The following is a 20,398-nucleotide window of genomic DNA, read 5'->3' as shown; positions in this document are numbered from 1 at the left end:
TCGTGGGTACCGTTTGGCAAGGGCGCTGCTTATAAAACACGAGCTAAGGATGCCATGAGTGTTTGCAGATGGCAAACCCCAGGCTGAATTGGGCGGTCGCCCGAGGCCCATAGTACTGCCTGTCAGCCTTTGTCTGGACGCACATGCAGAAGCACTAGTTGTTGAAGATTTTATTGTCGAAGGATTGGTGGGAACAGCGCAAACTTCGCAACCAGCTGATCCTTGGATGACAATGGCCAAATTTCGCCAAATTTCGCAAAAAGTCGGACCTTTGGCAACAAGTGCGCGCGATGAGTTGGAGATTGGGGGGGGGGGTGACTATAACGTTGTCAAAGTAGTACAACTAGAGTGAGCTGGTTGAGGTTAGGCAGGGTCTTGCATTCCAGGCTCTTTTCTAGGTGAACAAGGAACAGTAGCCGTGAAGATTTGCGCAAAGGTTCCAAGCTATTTGGTAGGTGGAGAGGGCAACGGGTGGGACGGCTTGGGAGAGGGACGTTCATGGTCTAGAGTAGGGTAGGTACAGTAGTGCTGGTTGGAATGGTGAAGGATGGGTGGGCGGCGGAGGCGGCCCTGACGCCATTGCAGCCGGCAGACGCCACCCGGGTCCCAATGCGACAACCCTCAAACGGTAGACAAAACTGATGACTGATGCTGTTCTACCAATTCTCCTCAACTCACATCAGCCAGCCTTTCTCTCTCTCTCACACACACACTCTCACCCTCCCACGGCCAAACCGACTACAATCATTCTCACGGTGCGCTTCCCGTTTGCTCCCGAGTCAATCGGCGCCCGCGCCCCAACACAGCTGCAGGCATGGGGCTCTCCAAGTCGACGCGCATTATGATCTTGCTGGCCATTGATACGGGCTTCTTTTTCCTGGAACTGGTCGTGGGCTATGCAGTTCACTCGTTGGCTCTTGTCGCCGACTCTTTCCACATGGTACGATGTCTTCTGTTGTCTGACCGCCGCCAAAGGGTGTCGACTGACGAGAAGCCCAGCTAAACGATGTCATATCGCTCCTGGTGGGGCTGTGGGCCGTCAAGGTCGCAAACCAGAAGAACAATTCCAAGACATACACATATGGAGTAAGGGGAATCTTCGTTTTCCTGACAACAACAAGATTGCATGTGCTGACAGTAAGCAGTGGCAACGCGCTGAAACATTGGGCGCCCTCGTCAACGGCGTCTTTCTCGTCGCCCTTTGCCTCTCCATCTTCCTCGAAGCCATCCAGCGATTTGTCGAGCCGCAAGAGGTATCGCACCCCAAGCTTGTCCTCATCGTCGGTTCCTTCGGTCTCGCCTCCAATATCATCGGCCTCTTCCTCTTCCACGACCACGGCCATGGTCATGGCGGCCATTCCCACGGCCAGGATGAGCATTCGCATGCTGAAGAGGGCCACTCCCATTCTCATGGCGCCGATGCCCACGACCATGCAGTCGCCGACGAGAGCGGCAATGTAGCTGATGTGCTACCTCAAAACCGCGTGGCCTTCCCCTCGACCATTACACAAACCCCCACAAGTGCCAAGGAAGCTGCCGGTTCTTCGCACGCAAACAAACGCCGTTCTTCTCTATCCGGAAAGAAGGCTAAGCGCCACAATCGGTCACAGTCACGCAACTACTCTACATTGGACGAGATCTACGTGCACCCTTCGTCGTTCAGGAACAGCATTATTGAGTCTTCACGCGCCCATGAGCACGACGAAACAGACGATGATGATAACGATGTTTCTGGCGATTCTGCGGCTACTGAAGAGTCTCCTCTGTTGGCCAATTCCAAAGGTCACGGCTCGCAGAAACACTCGCATAGTCCACCCAAGAAGGATCACCACAAAGATCACAACCATAAGCAGCCCAAGGAGGCCAAATCTAGTGGTGGCCACGGTCACTCTCATGCGGATCTCAACATGCGTGGTGTCTTTCTTCATGTCATGGGTGACGCTCTAGGGAACATTGGCGTCATTGCCACTGCGCTGTTCATCTGGAAGACCAACTTCTCATGGAGGTTCTACGCCGATCCTGCAGTCTCTCTTCTCATTACCGTTATCATTCTCCTTTCAGCACTCCCATTGTGCAAAGCTGCCTCTCGCATTCTTTTGCAAGCCGTTCCTGAGCACCTGTCCATTGACGACATCAAGGAGGATATTAGTGACCTGGATGGCATCGTCTCGTGCCATCATCTGCATGTCTGGCAGCTTTCTGACACCAAGCTCATCGCCTCGTTGCACGTCCAAGTTGACTTTGACTTCAAAGATGAGGGCTCTGCGCGTTACATGGATCTTGCAAGGCAAATCCGTGAATGCCTTCACGAATATGGCATCCACTCATCCACCATCCAGCCTGAATTCTGCCTCAACGCCAGTCACGACCACTCATCCGCCGGTTCAGACGAAAGCAGTCCCGAGGACGTTGGCAGTAATAGCAGGAACCCTAGCGTAAAGGGTGGTCCGGATGCTTGCCTCCTCGAATGCCCTGACAGCTGTGGCAATGCCAAGCAGTGCTGCGATCCTGGCATCAAGGCATGTCAAGGTACCAATAGCTCTTCTTGATTTCTCGCGACCGATTAATATCCTCCTTTTTTTCCTACGCCTTGTGGATGTACTTGCAAGATATTGCTACTGCTTATGCGGGTGCGAATGCGGCAGTCGTATAGATTGTGTTCTCCTTTATCAGATGGATTCATTGGGTTATTCTAGGTCAGGTCCGGGATGGTTGGTTCAATTGGAGTGATCATGTGGACTCTTTTTTCTTTCCTCCTTGATGATTATTCAAAAGCACGGCCGGGGCGAAGTGGCTTGGAAGTTTGGCTTACTATAGTAATTAATGAATCTTCTGATTCCAAACAATCAATTCTCTCTTCCAGCGCACCACTCCAGCACTCACTCCCATCCTGCGAGGAGACCAGATGTTATCCCGAGCGCACGTCTGACTAGCTTCATTGACCGATTAAATACCCATCACACTCGGGGAGTATGCACAACATCCATACCTCCCCACAACGCCTCGACGAAGCGCAAAAACACTCCACACCGCAGATAAACCAAGTCTCAAAAACGCCTGCACTACAACCCACCCTCGCTATAGCGTTTACCCATGTACCCGCTGCCCCCCCCTATCTGCTCTGCTCCACAACCAAAGGTACAAAAAATCCTACCGAACGTTCCGGCTCGCACGGTACCTTCCGAGGTAGCTAACCACATACTTAGTCTCAACTCAAACGGTCTCCGAGGTGGGGTGGTGCTGACTCGCGAGGTGGGCTCGAACTTTCTCTGGCTGCTGGTTGCGGAAGGGTTTATTTCTTGGTGTTGGCTTTTGGAGAGTGAGGATAGGTGGGTAGGTATATGTACTCATAGGGAGGGGCGTAGATGTGAGCTTTTTGAGGGAGGGCTAAGGGAAGGGGGAAGGGGGAAGGTAAATGTGATTGATGATGTGGGATGGAGTCATCTATGCGTGTAGATAGAGGTGAGGAAGAGGGGTTTGATGGTGGCTAGATATTTGGTCCTTTCATACAATGATGCTATCGACTTTTGAATTATGCCAAGTTCTCCAGGTTTATTTGAGGGTGCGCAATGTTGTATCAATGCCAGCCATGCGCTCATGTCGACGACGACGTACTGAACTCTGACTAAACGCATCTAGCCAATTTTGTAGCGGAAGAGGAATGCGGGAGTTTTAAATTCTTTTGAGGGGTCTTGATGGTTTGTAGGAGGACAAGGACCAGGTGCGTCTATATCCTTAGTGGTGTTGATTCTCTCTAGTCTGCTGTCGTGACTTGTGAGTGAGTGGATGTGGTCTGCCTAGAAGTCGTTCCTGTGATCTGGCATGTGTGCCAAAATCCATTTCTCATCTTCTTAGTAGTGTGATGGGTATTGAATCGTGAGGCTGGGCGTGGTATCGAGGGAGCTGCAACAAAGTTACATCAATGTGGTAGCGTAGTCACTAGTGCTTAGTACGGCGTTCTTTGGTAGAGAAGGGGGTTGATATGTCTTGTATTCTACGTACAACTCTCTATTCATGGCAGTGACAGTACAAGGAGCAAGTTCGCTGAACGTTCACTCAGGGGTACAGGAAAGCTCAAAGATGTCCCTAGACGCCCATTTGTCGCGGGGAAGCTGTGATGACTATGAGGCATGGCGCTATGTCATCGAGGGGCGGTGCCGGATTAGGAAATGGTGAACGCACAGACTCTTACAAGGTTCTGCTTCTGCGGACATGGTTCCGTCCGATTTCACTCACACCCTTGACATTCCATCGACATCTGCTCGGCAGTACTTCGACGATTTGTAGAGTATCAGTCTGTCTATAACAAATGGCATGTTGTTAACATACAGAACTCCAACGCAAGTTACCTTTGTCACTTGTTTTTGCCCTACTCAGGGGCTCAGCTTCTTTAAGCCACACGACTCTAGCGCTCGTATTGGCAGCCGCTTTCAGCCACTGACTACCAGCTTGGCAGTTATTTATGGCTATGGCATTCCTCGTGATTTATGCGCCCTCTTGGATTCCACTTGTACAAACCACCCATTCTTTTAGCCCTACCGTTGCTGGTTAATACAGACGAATGGATCGTTCAACGCACCCTACGTTTTTATAGTTAATATTCCTTGATCCCCCTCAATCACAACCCTGCCTCTTCTTCACACACCCAAGAAATTTAACGCTCTTCAGCGACTTCTGGCAGCCATGTCCTCTACTTCTGCTTCTGCTTCTGCGACAACAACGTACTCATTCAGCTACACCACCTTCACCAACCCGACTCCCGTTGCCTTTACGAAACCCACCGAGTTCCCTACCATCTTCTCCTTCGGTAGCGCAGTCGGCTGCTCCTCCAACACTGCCTCGGCCACTGCCTCAGCGCTCCCCTCAAACGCACCTCTCCTCAACCCTACCGGCCGCGAGGCCGCCTGCGTTATCAGCAACGATGCCGAAGTCAACGACCACGCCTTCTGGGACCTCTACGCATGTTGCAAAGGGGGCGACATGACCGCCATGGGCGACCCAATGCTGTGCACTGCACAGTGCAAGCCCAAAGACGGACAGACATGGGAGGATCTCGGCGACTGTCTGAGCAAGAGGGTCGAGGTCGTGGTGTGCAAGCCCGACCAGGCTGAAATCGCAACCGGTGCGCCACAACAAGCCAGTGAATCGGCAGCCCAGTCCACGGCTTCTGCGAGCGGAACTCAAAGTGCTAGTGCAAGTAGCAGTGGCCCGGCTGAAGCCAGTGGATCGAGCGCTGCGACGAGCATGCATGCTGTGCAGGCGACTACTTCAAAGGCAGGACTTGTCATCTTCGGTCTTGTGGCACTGGGTTCTGCTATGGGCATGTTCTTGTAGACCCCAGGATCTACGGAAAGGAACAGGCGTGTAGATGTTGTATTCTTTGCTGTCGAGTCACCGGAGTTAGTAGTGAAAGCGCTGGCTTGGGTCATTAGTTCATACCTTCATTAGTAATGTATATTTTTAGAAATCGAGTTATCATCTTTTCCAACCACATCTTTTCGGAGACATACCATGTAGCTGCAAATGTATGAGTGTTCATCAGTCATCATCTGATTGTCGCGCTAAGACAAGGATTACATTCTTACTCTGATTGGTGGATACATTATCCGTCATATCTGAGAAGCTTCACACAGTCTCCCAATTGTGAGTACCTCGAGGACTTCATCCAACCCCAAGATCCTAAATGTCATGCAAACTTACCTACTACAAGGTACGTTGGCTTCCACAATAGCTGGAGCACCGATGCACGGTTTAACAGTCTATCAGCGCGTGATTTTAGTTTTCACTAACAATTTCGCGATCCTCGCCAGAAAGAACTGCCTGATGAAGTATCTTCTCAATCTCTTCGATGTTTCGATCATCGAACGACGATTGTGTTCCAGGTATCGCTGCAGAGTCAGATGACATGACCCGCCAGCATCTAGTTCAATTCTGCCACATCCACGCACGACCGCGATGACTCTGGGCTGTAGAGACGCCAGCAGAAAAGGCAAAGGAGCGAAAATGTATGTCGCGTAAAGGGTTCGACATTCCCAGACCTTTTGTTGCAGCTTGCCTTTGACGTATTCTTCTAAGAGTTTGACTATCTAGCTGAAGTTAGCGCAGATCAATTAACCGCTCGATAGGTTGGGTATCTACTTCGCGTAACGCTCACGCACATTGTCCTTTTGCTGTTGACACCATCTTGCATTTTGCATCTTGTAATAAACGCGTCAGTCTATTCCACTTTCAACAGAGCCTACAGTCATAACGCATTGCCAGTATGCAAGTGACCATTAGAAGATGGCGACCAAATGGCGAATGGCTACTACCCCTGACTGGTCTTACGTACAACACCCATTATCGCTTCGCCTCGCGCTGAAGACCAAACCTCGCAATCCGGCCAAGTGCGTTAGATTTGAAGTTCTCCTGACCTTTTGGCATTCGAATCAAGGAAACGAACTTTAAAATGCCGTTACCGAGTATCCATCTTGCACTCAATCTTCATCAAACAGGTCAGCGCTATCAGCCATCAAAGCGCCACAGCAAAGAATCGAGGTGGAAACCCGCTCGCGTATGTTTGAATATCTTGGTCCTTCCTGATTAGGTACTCTCTTGTCGAATATCGTCTTTATCATTAGTCGGCTGCGCATGCCCAGCTGCCAGTTCGCCTATTGGAACTCCTCTAGCGGGCCTCGATAGCGACATCTCTCCTCTTTATCCAATCTGCCACCACCACAAGTCTACGGGTCGCCAAGGCCTAGACAGCGAGTAGATGCGGCTCAAGACCTCGTACGGGATATTCTTTTGGGTGGCTGCACATCCTCGAAGTCGGAGGAGATCCACCTTCTGCAAATGGCTAGCGTCATAACTGGTTTGACCTTCCGTATGGAGCATGATTGCCAATTCGTGCCTAGACGTTGTGATTGCTACCAAGACCGTAACATACAATTGAGGTGTCGTGTGAAGTTGTGGTGATCGGAGACGAGTGTTGAGTTTTGCAAGTCTGCACATGCCATATATATACCTTAGCTACATCACGAAAGAATGTGCTCATTACTGCTCAATCAAGCTTGTTCCCAGCTGCCAAGATGAGATTTACATTAGCAGCCCTCGTGCTCCCAATTGCGGTCAATGCTGCTCATTACTCATCCTCCGAGTATGCATCCGGTCAAGTTCATCAAAAGTTGATGAAGTTGAAAACTGTACGAGGCATTGTTGAAACCTAAGATAGAATGAACACTGACTGTTTTCATAGGATCAATGGGAGCATGACGCAGCAGAAGGAAGACAAGATTCTCGCCAATGGCAGTCTTGGAAGAATGCAAACAAGGGTGTTTGGAAAGGAGGAAAGGATAATCGCATCAAGTGCAAAGATGGCCTTGCTATTGCGGAGGCGGGTAACGCGAACCAGACGTTCCGCTGCAACAACGTATGTCCTACGTTCTCCCTCGTTTTGGGGTATGGAACTGATGATAGTAGATGGACTTATACGACTTCGTGAACCATGCGGACATGGGTGGCCCAGAGGGACAGGGCTCTTCCTCATGGGGATGGACTGCTCGGAATGGTCGTGAATTTGGTATCGTCGGCCAGTTCAGCGGCGCTGCCTTTGTTGAGATCCTCAAGGATGGTCAGATTCAGTACATGGGTCGTCTACCTGCCCAAAGTGTTGGCTCAAGATGGCGCGAGATCCGTGTCTTGAATGACTATGTCATCATTGGATCTGAAGCTGTTGGCCATAACGTTCAAAGTGAGTTCTGAACATCTTAAAATCTTCGCAAACATACTAACAGTACCGCTAGTCTTTGACATGAAGAAGGTTTTGACTGTAGACCCGAAGAGTCCTAAGACCTTCAACCCCAAGACGGACCTCGTAGGTCTCTGGGATCAACTTCCAATTGGTCGTACTCACAACGTCGTTGTCGATTGGGACACTGAATCCATTTTGGCCGTAGGCGCCCAGCCTCGTAACCAGACTTGCAAGGCTGGTCTTCAGTACATTGATCTGAAGAATCCCTCCAAGCCTACATCCCCAGGCTGTGCTAGCCAGGACGGCTACGTACATGATGCCCAATGCGTCATCTACAACGGCCCAGACCGAAGATACCGTGGTCGCAACATCTGCATCGGCTACAATGAAGACACGGTTACGGTCTACGACTCCACCAAGAAGGATGGAAACCCAGCTTCCGAAGTGTTGTCTCGCCTTTCCTACCCCGGAGCGACCTACTGTCATCAGGGTTGGTGGCTCGAGCGTAACTGGCACCAGTACGTCCTTCTGAACGATGAGCTTGACGAGCAGGAGGCAGTTGGACCTGCCGCCTCTGGACGCCCCGTCACTCACATCATTGATTTCACCGATCTCCGCAACCCCAAGGCTACCGGAACCTTTTTCGCAACTGACCACAAGGCTATTGACCATAACCTTTACATCGTCGATGGACTGGCTTACCAAAGCAACTATGGTGCAGGTATCTGGGTCCATGATGTCCATTCCGTCAGCAAGGACCCCTCCGGGAAGTCAGTCAAGGTGGAGGGTTTCTTCGACATCTACCCTGAGGATGACTCTGTTGGCGGAATCGTGCAGTTTGTCGGCACATGGTCTCATTTCCTCTTTCCTTCAGGCTATATCCTGGTGAACACCATCGAGCGTGGTGCATTCACCATAAAGCTTGCCAAGGGTCGCGGTGCAGGCAGAGGACCTGGCTTTGGAGGGAAGTCGAAGGGCCAGGGCAGATAGTAGGATTTTCGTATCTCTAAGAATGAAGTAAGATTTTCAAAATGTAAGACAATGACGCCTCTTCATGACGATTGTGATAAGTCAGCCTCACTGTTCTAATCGGGCCATACCGAATTGGCACAGGCACGCAGATGCCCCTGGTTTCCCGACGTGCTGTTTCAACGTCATCAACTCGGTTGGCGCTGCAAAGTTCAGAAGATCTCTGCACACAAGCCCTACAGTAGTCCCATATCTCCCTTACTACTCAGCTCAACACTGCTCGAGGTGATGTACTTGTGAGCTACCGGTAGCACATTAATGACGCCAGCGAAAGCCGAAAGGCGAGAAGTCCTAGAGATGCCCATATCGAGCAATATTGGGCGCATAGGATGACAGATAACATCTACTACCTATTCACCAAGCCGTCCTTCGACGCTCACCGGTGAACACCCTTGCTGATAATCGATGTTTCAAATATCTCACGTGTATCCCGAGGAACTCCTGCAGTTTCGCAAATCAGCTAAGGAGACTGCAAAGCGTCTCCAGGCAAAGACCCCTGCAGCAAGAAAAAAAAGCAAAGAGACACACAAGCAATAAGACGCAGTTGTATTCTCCGATTGGTCCTGCCAACATACCATGCATGATCCCCTCAACGTGCAGTCCTTCGTAGGATATGTACCCATCTATATGTAGTAGTCCTTGAGAACTAACAGCAAACTCAGCTATCTACGCTTCACATTGCTTATTGGAACTCCCGGCCACCGCTGCTTACAAGAAACCTGGTGCATCCCACGGCATCCGTTACTGGTGTACCAAACACACTCTGGTAGGTACGCAACCCCCACGCCCAAATTTGTTCGCTGTCTCAGCGGAGAGCAAGTTATTAGATAAGATGCAATTGCCTTTTTTAGGCTAGCTCGCCCCTGTCCATATGAATAAGATGCTCTGGCCAATCCCAGTCACCACTCGACGGTAACCCTGATAGGTAAGATGTCTGTCGTCTATGTCAGCACAACATCATTTTGCGCATGCAATGGAACGTTGATCTGTCTTCAACTATGAAGCGCTGTTGAGGTCATTAATCTTCTTAGGCTGGTTGATCCCGGGCTGCAGCAATAACGCACAATTGGCGACTGTGCATCATTGTGAGCAGTATGAGAATCATGGTAGATAGATCTGTCGCTCGTAAAGGTTGTGGTTCTGTGGCTAAGGCTGCTTTTGAAGGAAGTATTACGGCCAAATTGTCTATACTAGTCGAGCATGGTAGGTATAGTAAGGGTACCTAAGTTCTCGCCTCTTCTTAGGTGCATTAATTGATTGCTTGATTGAAAGCTTGATTGAAGACTTGATTGATACCTTAAGTGGTAACTTAGATGGCATGCCGTAGATGACAGCTTAATCCACAACTTAGCCAGTGCTTCTAAAATCTGTATAATTTCTTGCGTATTGTCCAAGGTCAGTGTTTGTCACATGGTCGTTCTCAGCTTACGTAAAGCGTGAGTGCCCCCTGTTCGACTAATTACAGAGCCGTTCTATCTAGGGACTAATCAAAAGCGTACCCTTGCAGGCTTTTGGAGTGATAGCTTCTTTTGGAAGCAACGAATTTATACACAGTGTTTCAACTCATTCATTATGTTGGTCTACACAAGCTATACAACGAGCCATGTTCTGTTTATCGTAGTCTAGGTAAGCTACCTAACACGTACCAAGTAACGCGAAACTTCGCTTTTTCTCGTCCAAGGACCAAAATTTAAGAAACAGAAAACGCCCCCAGGCTAGAGACAGAGCTGCCCACCAAAGTAAACCGCTCGAAAGGAAAACGCCATCGAGCTATGCAGAACAAATCAACGCCAATAATGCCGGTAAGAATGAGTTGTGGCAAACAGGGCCACCTTCAATAATAAGGCTACGACTCACTACTCTGGGGGGAGTCGTCATCCGGACTAGCCCAGAGGTGTTGCCAGATTACAAAGAGTTCTCCAAGGTAACAATTTCTTCGAATGCTTCACGCCACCTGCGTGTCTCTTCTTTGGATGGCCGGGGCAGAGGCTTGCGTGCGAAACCTCCGTAGCCGAAATGCGACATCAGACCAGCCTTCGTACCGATAATTCCGCCTTGGATAGCAGCCCAGTCACCACGAGCGATTACCGCTTGCAGTTTACGGGCTTCCTCGAATTTCCCAGATTCAACGAGCTCGACCAATTTCACACACGCCTTGGGCGCGATATTGGCCATGCCGCCGATTACGCCAGATCCACCTCCGATAAGCGTCTGCAGAGTGAAGTCTACGGAACCGCCCATGCACATGAAGCCAGAGCCAGGTTCTGAGATAGTTGCAGCTCGGGTAGCGGCTGCGACACGGTTCAATTTGCCAGTGTTGCCGCACGTCAATTTGCAGCCCACAATGTTGGGGTGTTGAGCAAGCTCAATGATGATGTCGGAGTTGAGGTCCATTCCTGAGACAGCACCGGGATAGTTGTAAATGAGAATTGGGATTGGAGAGGCAGTGGCTACGTCTCTGAAGAAGTCTTTGACGGTGTCCTTGGAAAACAGTCCCTGATAATACGCAGGTGGAAGTACCAGGGCGTAATCACCACCTGCAGCTGCCGCCTCTTCGCAAAGCTCGATGCATTCTCGGGTAGATTGAGCGCCACAGCCGACGATTATGGGCAAGTACCCAAATCCAGCATCGTCGAGAGCTTTGCGGGTAGTGCTTGTGATGAGATTTCGTTCTTTGTGTGACAAATGTACGGCTTCACCATTCGATCCTTGGGTGGTAATGCCAGCAACTCCTGCTTTGGCCAAACGCACAGCATGGCTGGCAACCGTCTTGGTATCGACATCATCTGATGTAGGATCAAAGAAGGCTACGGTGGGAACGTAGATACCAGGGACCAGGGCACGATGAAGACCAACATCAGCGGACTCAACCGAGCTGGTCTCGAAGTCATTGTAATGGTTCATGTTGTAAACAGATTGGACAGGATGATGGAAATCCGCACTCGACGAACTCGGTGTGAAATCGTTGGAGGGAGAAGGTGCGTCGCGATGTGGTGACATGTTGGGAGAGTGATTGAAGAAGGCAATCCAGAAGCTTTTATACAAAAAAAAAAAGGGAGGGCTTGCAGACACAAGCGGAACTTTTGACAAAGACTAAGCGGAACGCTGAGACGATGAATGGAAAGGATACGTCAATGGATGATTGTTGTTTGGTAAGTTCCCGAGGATAGTACAGTTACTTAAATAATTCAAACGCCGGATGAGCCATGGCGTGGGCAGGACGCCAATGATGCGTGTGGGGGTCCAGCTGACGGCTTCATCCAATGTGCTAGTTCACTGGGAGGGGCGAAGCAAGGTGCGTAGTACGTACAGGACCATCCATGAGGGGGATTGTACAGGCAATCCTGGTGACAAACCGAAGGGGCGGTGACTCCACATGGCCGATGCCAGGCACATCTGTTTATGCTTAGGTGAGCCATCCACACTGGCCCGGCCATGTCCAATAGGAGGGAATGCAGCAGTGATGGAAGCGGTGTTTGCTTTTTACGCTGGTGTTGCAGAGGGGTGACAGGGGTGCGGGGAGCTGTGAAATCGGGATCCCGGCTGGATACGATGTGTGCAAGGGGCGTGCCTTGTGACGATCTCTCTGGAGACACGGCTGGCACCACACGAAGGGTTGGCGGACCTGCAACGAGCGTTGATGGGGACAGTTCGGGGTGTTAGTGTGGGGGTGGAGCCATTGTGGCAGTCCGCGGGCATGGACGGGCTCAGCACAACGCCTCTTCACATCATCTGATACAATATCCTCCAACTGGCCCTGGTCGAGGACGTCTCTCTTTCGTGGTCCCAGTCGTTCCAGCCTTCAACCATCTCGGCGTCCACTGACGGTGTGCATTGAAGGTCTGCAAACGGTAACCATAACCAGGCCACTTTGACACCGAGGCAAGACGTGGCAGTTGTCCAGCAGTGCGGTTCCGTCACAAGGCCATGCACCAGCAGCAGCAGAAAAGGGTGGCCACCGCACCAAGGTTACCGCCGAGCACAAACGAGACCAACGTTCGCTCTGTCTAGCGGCGTAGCCATTACAGAGGCTGGAAAGCAACGACACCAATCGGCGGTGCCAGCTTCGTTTCACCCCCACGCTCACTGATGACCATTGCCAGTCAAAGCTTGAGAACGCCACTCATGGCTGCCAAACGCGTATTCTTATCGGCCATTATAGGATAGTCTGGCACCTGTCTGTTTTCTGTCCGTTGAACTGTCAGCAAGTATAGGACAGCGTGGGTGGGTTGGTTCTGATGAGTCCTGTGAATCCGAATCCAAACAGCTGGCCAAGGGGACACGACATTCCCGAACCCTTTCCCGATGTGCCGACTTTGCTCTCGGCATTTGTGTGAGACCCAGAGAGCCGCATGCGTGGAATTGAGATGTGTTTTGATTCCAACGAACAGGCTTGAAGCGCCTCCTTCGTGGTACCTGATCTTCGGAGGCGGTTTCTGATTGCACCCCCACGCATAGCTGCCATTGTGTTCGGGGCAACTCGCCTCGACTACCGGTATAGCCCTTTCGCCTATGGGAAATGCTGCCCCCCTTCCCGAAACCCACAACATCACATGGGGGGATAGGTAGGTAGGTAGGTCCAGATCCCGTCGATAGACTTTTTGCACAGCAACCGAATCTCAATTAGAGTACGTATAACGATATAATCGCGATCCGCCCTGGGGATCAAATCAAGGCCAACACCATGTCAAAGGCGATGTCGCGTATGGAAACGAGGGAGGGATGCTTCATCCGGCTTCAGAGACGGCATCATGTGGCCCTTGCAACCCAGCGCCTCCTCCGTTCGGCGTCCCAAGATGCAAATTGCAAAACATGTGGACTGTGATGCTACTACAGAGTAGAGTACAACATGCGTGTCCTCGTCATGCACACAGCCTCGTCACGTAGGGTAGCGAACTCCGAGGCTGGACCGACGATGCATGCCAACAACAGAACGACGCTTATTACCCCACAATTGGCGATCCGAGAGGAGAGCCTGCCCCGCCTTCTTACCATGTTGGACCACGACCACCACACGGCTGCACCTAGATTCTGTCTTGCATGCTGCCCAGTCCCAAGAAGAGCGTGTGGCTGTCTAGGAGTATGACATTTCATGCATTGGGGCCCTGAGCATGCACGCACTGTACTACTACTATACCGCGGTGCTGTTCGGGGTGCGGCCCAAGTGGCGATCCTTCAAGCCCATCATTCTGTGAACGCAGTACCGAGAGGAGGCCTTCTTTGCCACATCAATCTACTTCAGGAGCTGCCGTTGTACCAGTCTCTGTAGCGTGTAGTCATGCTGGTCTGTATACCGGATGATGAAACGAGAGGACCAGCAACAGAGCCAGGGTTTTGGCATGTGAGTCCATCTTTGCTCCAATCATTGAATATCGGACACGTTCACAATGGCATGCAGTATGACCTCCACACTGTGTTCCGCTGAACCCGCTGAACCCGCTGAAACAGGCTACAATGCGTAAACATGGGCTGGACGATTTCGATTCAAGTTTTCGCTTGCCTGATACCGATCCTAACACACTCACCTTGTCGAATGCCAAGGTCAAGTAAACAATGCTCAACCCCCTTATTACGAAATACCACATTCCACTTCCTCATACCGGAAAACCGGCCATTCAAAATCTGAAGAGATCCAATATCGGGAGACTGATGAACGTATTATCCATTGCTCATAGGCATCTTTGTTGATTTCTAACATGGCCAACAGTGCGGGCAACTCCGAGCAAGACTTTGAACGTTCATCTACGCCCATCTCGGCATGTGTAGTGTACTATCATTAGTCACAATACCGAGTTCCACTGCATAACATCCGCCGACAATGGCAATTCCTCACGCGCATCCAGAAAAGGTTGTTCGCAACGGCAGTTGATGTTCTGCAATGTTTGCCACTACCACTACGCGGCAAAGATCATCCCTGGTGTTGAGAGCCTCAACTCAACCGATCAAATAGCCGACCGCGCGGGATGACTTACCCCTAGTGAATCCTAGAATTTCTTTTTCCAGGAACAGTGCTGGACGCGGGATGCCAAGTCTTGACAATCATGTTCCAATTCTGAACTTTGAAATTTCTGATTGTCTGGTTTGGATGGTTTTCGCCTCCTCAACAGTTTTTTCTTGGGAATTGAGGTACGGTAGGTGTCTGGTGGGGAAGCCAGAATGTTGAATTCTGCACATGGTCCGCTTCCCCGTGTACGAGGCATACCCATTGATCGGTATTTGACGGTCTACAAATCGGAAGTTCCTAAATTGTCCTGTTCTGCGAAGTACCTGTACCTTCATGTTTATTTGGTAGTAACACCTGGCGTACTCAAACATCATCCGATTCCAGCCAAACCACCTGCTGATTTGTGGGATGCTTGACAGCTGCCCCGAATAAGGCGGACAAAACCAAGACAGGCCCACTACCTATGACAATCGCTACACAAAAATCAAGATTGGAGAGGCTGAGTAGAGTGAATCTGATAGGAAGACGTTCCAACTTCTATTCCCTCACACTCAGATGACTTGAACTAAGAGTCTGTGGTGATTTTCATGATCGGTAAACATACGCTCACAAGATCACGAAAATCCTCGCGTAGTATCTGCGACACTGTCACTCACACCTCCACAATGGCATCGATAGGCCGTGGAGGACCCTGCAAAGTTTGGGCCTCTCCGGTCAAGAAAGCCAAGTGCAAGAAAGCGGGCACAAGCAGAGCTCAGAGCTTGTTCGTCATCCCCGAAAAGCATGTGCAAGTCTTTTGACAAGGCCCGCAGGCTATGCGTAGATTTTCTCGAGTCATACCATGGCGCCTATACATCTGTACCGAGGTTCCCTGATCCATCAGAGGCAGGGGTCTCTTGTAGTTGCATAGACATGCATCAGGTTACATGTTGTGCAGATCTTGCCGAACAAACCTTCGTGCGTGTCCAGCGTTTATGATGGTAGTAGGGTGTCATTCTATAGAGCAAGCCACAGGAAAGGGCCATCTATCCTATTCAGCTTCCGCTAATCGAGTGATGGATTCTGTCTGCGGCTATGTACTGTACAAATATTGTATTTGCCCGCCTCTAGAAGATGTTTCAGTCCCCAGAATACTGATTCTCTCAATTGTATGTTGAAGAAGGCATATCAAACGTACTGTATAAACATCACGCCACCACCGCAATTCAAACACCTACCTGGACCCCCAACCGGGAGATCCGCCAGGCCAACGAAAACCTCCAAACTCCCTTTCACATCTCCTGAGCATCTGGGATCAGAATCCTTCACACTCACGATCAAGACCCAAAACCAGCTTAAATCCCCACCATTTTTTCCACCAATTGCGCGCCCTCCCAAAACTCGGGTCGTCAAACCGACCTCTCGCATAAAGAGGCCCGCTTAGCTGCGTCTATTAACCAATGACCCTGGTAATCTTTTACAAATCGTGGGGTAGTACATGCATGCCCAGGCGGCTCTCTCTATCCTCGCATCAGGATGCCGCATGTAAACGATGCGGGATACACAAGGGACCCTTCACACGCCGATCTAGATGTGCGTACCTAGTAGACATCCATTCCTCAATATCTAGGTGGTTGAAATTCTCCTACATCTCCGGTTGACAAAAGTGGAGGTTGCCATACGGTAGTTGATGGCTTCTAGCAATGCAAAGACGATTGTTTTGGATTGCACTATATAGCGGCACAATCGTTCGTAGAGTCTGATTTGTTTAAAAATTTGCTGTTCATCGATGTTGAGATACTCATTGAACTTTATGTGATCATCAGAACTACTGGCTATTGAAGGTTAACAACCAATTTCCCATCCTATACCCGCTATGAAGATCTGATCTGGAAGAGAAACCCCGAGTTCCCCGTCGAAGCAATTTGCAATAATGATCTTCGAAGGGCACTATACGAGGCAGTCTAGATTTCACAATATCTCGACATGCGGAGTATACCCTACGTTCACGATATACCTAGGCAGCTACAGTCTCAAATAAATAATCAACATCAAAGAATGGCCAAACAAACGGCCTTGAAAAGCAGCGACCGTATCTACGCTAAACTCATCTCACAAAGCGAGTTATACACCCAGAGCATACATGAAACTGCCTGTCCCATTCATCATCCCCCCAATGACCTGACAATCTAGACTACAGAATTATACACGCATGGTACGATCTCACTGATGTTACACATCCTATCAGTCCTCCACAATACCCCAAAAATTCATCTCCATTCTCCACAGGCCTAGACCCAGGTCATCAGCAGCCTCTGAAACGTACCCATGGTACCGGAAGTCTTGATGTCGTCTTATCAACGACCCATAGCTATGAGTGTGGGGTATCTTGATGCGCAATGCACGACCGCGTGGGTGACGCCGAAATGTGTCCGATGGTTATGCAGCTGGGATCTGGGATCATGGGGAAGTTGGTTGCGGTGTGGGAGGACTGGATCGGTTAAAGTACATGTAGGCATGTTGCTTGCTAATTCAGGAACAGTTTGTTGATAAATGTCTCACTTTGAGACGCCATGTCCCTATGGTCAGGTTTACGTGACGGCTCAGCACATGTGATGGGGATGAAGATGAAGATGTCTATCAATTAGTAAACTAAATGGCTGTCAGTGTGAAATATATCCTTTCTTGATGGGATATTTCCTATATGGCTAGGCTTCTAACAAAACTGCAAGAAAGCAGCTAAATTAAAGATACTCTGATTCCAAGTCTCGGGACATTTCAAGGACATGTAACATACTTCATGAATATGGACAGTAAATACGGTACTGAAATCACAAGACCCACGCGCCGGCCTGCCGATCTTCAAAATAAACGCCATCATTATTCCCAGCCCACGTTCTCAAGCTCATCGGATTACTATCCCCCATCACTAATGACTATGTCTCCTCTTCAATCTCGGATCATTTTAAAAGGAAAGAAGCACGAATAGATAATTCTGGAATAGATACTTCTGAAGGTTGTGATAAGGCAGCTATCCTGAAAGATTAAATGCGTATTTTGTGAGCATATGAGAGTCTCGGGGTGGAGAAAAGAAAGGCACTGAGACCAACCATTCATGGCAGCAAAGCAAGAAACGGCGCCACCCAGGTACCAGTATCAAAGACACATGGTCCCAGGAACGGGTTTTTGGGGAAGCGCGGCAAGGAATAAATGCTCTCAGTTGAAATTTTTGCGTGTATCTCGGTCCGACAATCATGATGTTGGGATCAAATCTGAGTGAAGTATTCTAGCGGCCGAAGAATCGCCTTGCCATCGATCGATAGAAGCTGAACAGTTTTGCGTCTTGGTCAAAGGCGATCTTTTGATGACGAGAGCATCAAGTAATCGTGCATATTCAAATGGCAAAGATACATCTTACAAAAAGACAAGACTAATACTAGATTTCCAGATCCACGACCACAAACACCGAATATTTTCTAATGAGTACAAGGTATCACAGACTCCAGATAGCAAAAGCTGAAGAATATAACCAGAAGTCCAGACCGACATGCCACATATAGCTCTCCCAACTACCGAAAAAAACATCAAATCACTCATACCTCAATTTTGCAAGGCGCGAAGACAAACTGGTTTTTAGTGGAAAAGTTCAATCACAACGACCTCTCACCATTCCTTTCGGTAGTACCATATGTAGCGGGCTTCCTCGCGTTGCCTGTGACATCGCTCCAAGCAGCGCCGAACCTGCGGCCCGTGCTTGCGAGCAGTCCTTCCTCCTCTTCCTCCTCGAGATCACGATCGACCTGCTCTTGGTCTAGAGAGGGTGCCTTGAATAGCGTGGTGAGGAAGACAATGAGGTACACGCCAAGGAAGGCGAACTGTGCCCAGAAGAGCACAACACCAAAGAAGGGGAAGTTGATGGTGACGCGATTGATGAACGTGCTGAGAACGGAAGGTGTGCAGACAGTTTGGGCAGAAGGATTGGTCGCCAGTTCAGAGCACGGCTTGATTAGGTCTTTGTGTTCTGAGCAGTCGGGCTGCTCACCCTCGCCATTAATGTCCATGTCACAGTAGGTCTGAGGTCCCCATGTGGCGTATTGAGGAGCGACAACCATGGCGACTGAGTAGTTGATGGCCAACGTGATGAGCGTGAGCAGGACGGTGGCCATAAGCAACGCTTGAGGAGAGGTCTGACCCTTGCGGATCTTGAAGATGGTGATCCACAAGAAACGAATTCCAGCCGTCGCGATACCGACGACAGACGCTGAAAAGAAGAAGAGAACCAGGAGGAGAAACAGAACATAATCGATGGGGAACACTTTGGAAGATTTGACCAGAATATAGTTCAGCGGCTGGAAGATGTTGATGTGGCCAAGAATGTAACCGCAGTGGGCGCCACAGATGGAGTTCTTCGCCTTGTCGATACCCGTGATGAGCATGCTAGCGAAGATGACAAGGGCAAAGACCATGAGGAGCAATCCACCAACTAGTTTGAGGGGCCGGAAGAAAGCCTCAGTCTTGATCCAGGCTTTGACGATCCAGTGACGATCCGTTCCGCTGGTCTCAGCAGCTAGACGCTCGCGGCGAATAAGCGTGCGCTCTTCGCGGACGAGGGCATCAAGCTCACGTCTGTCGCGAGCATCGAGACCACCATCACGCCCCTCATTGCGACCCTCGAGTTGTCTCTGGCGCTCGCGGTTGTTCTCGAGCTGCGAGGCAGTATTGGCGGCTAGCGTGGGGGCTGACATGGAAGGCGCAGACTTGATCATGGCAACAGGAAGGAGCGCCATACCAGCACCCGTGTAGAGCACAAAAAGGAGAGTCCCGACAGTGATGAGAAGACCGAGACCAAAAGAAAGAGCGCGCTCGCCATCTAGTAATGTTAGTGATGAATCTAAACGAGTAGAAGGTTTCGAACTCACGATTCTCAGCAAGAAGGTGCTTGAAGTAGTCGAGATCCAGGCGCTTGTCGTCCTTGGCTTGCTTTGCAAAGGGAACGAAGAAGCCTACCAAGAAGATGGCCACTACAAAGACAAGGAAAGCAAGTGTATACTTGACTGCGCCCCAGATACGCTGGCCTGCAGTCTGCTCCCCATGCTCGGTCGCGTCCTCGTCGTATTCCTCGTACCAGAAGTAGGTAAAAGGAATCACGAGCAGACACAAGACTGCATCGAGGGAGTACAGCGTGTAGTAGACAATGCGCAACGTGTAGACGATGCTGTCGACCTTGTCTGGGGTGGCCCAGTCCTTCTTTTGGCCTAGACTTGATCTCGAGGTAGATGAGACGAGTGCGACGTCGACAGGGATAAGCAACACCGTGGCCAGCAAGGCGAGAGTGGTGAAGATGCAGACAATGGTGACGGAAGCAGCGCGTTCACTTGGCTTCTGGTAGACGTAGACGAAAGTCGAGGCGATCAGGAAGAGGATGCCTACTGCGATGGCGTAGGCCACCCAGATGAGGCTGGTCTGAATGAGCGCCATGGCTATTGTCGATGGTGCTGCCAAGACAGTCAGTGTCGGGTAGAGAAGGAGGACAGGAGTTTGGTGATCAAATGACGATCTAATTGTAAAGTAGCATACCTTCACTCTCAAGATCCCTCGCTAAACACGGGGAGGATTGGAGGAGAAGAAAAGCAAAAAGAAGAGGAATTGGAAGCGCAAGCCTGTTTGTTGCGCCGGACGAGGCAGCGACAGGAGGGAGCCATGACGTTTTGGCG

At 50.2% G+C, this 20,398-nt stretch overlaps 7 protein-coding genes across 7 annotated transcripts; 4 read left to right on the top strand and 3 right to left on the bottom strand.

Annotated features, from left to right (window-relative positions):
• Nucleotides 1-529: 529 nt before the first annotated feature.
• IAQ61_004185 (uncharacterized protein) lies at nucleotides 530-2,875 on the top strand. The gene is made up of 3 exons (XM_003838792.2): nucleotides 530-940; nucleotides 1,000-1,086; nucleotides 1,146-2,875. Exons 1-3 carry the CDS (start codon nucleotides 815-817, stop codon nucleotides 2,547-2,549), a joined length of 1,617 nt encoding a protein of 538 aa, XP_003838840.1. The 5' UTR covers nucleotides 530-814; the 3' UTR covers nucleotides 2,550-2,875.
• Nucleotides 2,876-4,683: 1,808 nt separating this feature from the next.
• On the top strand, nucleotides 4,684-5,334 carry IAQ61_004184 (uncharacterized protein; the record flags this gene model as incomplete). Its single annotated transcript, XM_003838791.1, has 1 exon — nucleotides 4,684-5,334. The coding sequence occupies one exon, from the start codon at nucleotides 4,684-4,686 to the stop codon at nucleotides 5,332-5,334; it is 651 nt and encodes a 216-aa protein (XP_003838839.1).
• Nucleotides 5,335-7,070: 1,736 nt separating this feature from the next.
• On the top strand, nucleotides 7,071-8,722 carry IAQ61_004183 (uncharacterized protein; the record flags this gene model as incomplete). The annotated part of the gene is made up of 4 exons (XM_003838789.2): nucleotides 7,071-7,184; nucleotides 7,238-7,411; nucleotides 7,462-7,732; nucleotides 7,785-8,722. 4 exons carry the CDS (start codon nucleotides 7,071-7,073, stop codon nucleotides 8,720-8,722), a joined length of 1,497 nt encoding a protein of 498 aa, XP_003838837.2.
• Nucleotides 8,723-10,666: 1,944 nt separating this feature from the next.
• Nucleotides 10,667-11,761, bottom strand: IAQ61_004182 (uncharacterized protein; the record flags this gene model as incomplete). The annotated part of the gene is made up of 1 exon (XM_003838788.1): nucleotides 10,667-11,761. One exon carries the CDS (start codon nucleotides 11,759-11,761, stop codon nucleotides 10,667-10,669), a length of 1,095 nt encoding a protein of 364 aa, XP_003838836.1.
• Nucleotides 11,762-14,030: 2,269 nt separating this feature from the next.
• IAQ61_004181 (uncharacterized protein) lies at nucleotides 14,031-14,728 on the top strand (the record flags this gene model as incomplete). The annotated part of the gene is made up of 3 exons (XM_003838787.2): nucleotides 14,031-14,102; nucleotides 14,210-14,307; nucleotides 14,542-14,728. Coding segments are annotated over 3 exons (357 nt in total), but the record flags the coding sequence as incomplete, so codon positions are not given.
• Nucleotides 14,729-14,745: 17 nt separating this feature from the next.
• IAQ61_004180 (uncharacterized protein) lies at nucleotides 14,746-14,967 on the bottom strand (the record flags this gene model as incomplete). Its single annotated transcript, XM_066096237.1, has 1 exon — nucleotides 14,746-14,967. One exon carries the CDS (start codon nucleotides 14,965-14,967, stop codon nucleotides 14,746-14,748), a length of 222 nt encoding a protein of 73 aa, XP_065953555.1.
• A 3,367-nt stretch (nucleotides 14,968-18,334) lies between these two features.
• On the bottom strand, nucleotides 18,335-20,386 carry IAQ61_004179 (uncharacterized protein; the record flags this gene model as incomplete). Its single annotated transcript, XM_003838785.2, has 4 exons — nucleotides 18,335-19,554; nucleotides 19,604-20,179; nucleotides 20,262-20,282; nucleotides 20,374-20,386. 4 exons carry the CDS (start codon nucleotides 20,384-20,386, stop codon nucleotides 18,335-18,337), a joined length of 1,830 nt encoding a protein of 609 aa, XP_003838833.2.
• Nucleotides 20,387-20,398: the final 12 nt, after the last annotated feature.

This window comes from Plenodomus lingam (genome assembly GCF_022343315.1).
Source record: "Plenodomus lingam strain CAN1 chromosome Unknown contig_19, whole genome shotgun sequence".
In the NCBI taxonomy this organism is placed as follows: domain Eukaryota; kingdom Fungi; phylum Ascomycota; class Dothideomycetes; order Pleosporales; family Leptosphaeriaceae; genus Plenodomus; species Plenodomus lingam.
This window is presented reverse-complemented; position numbering and strand designations above follow the sequence as displayed.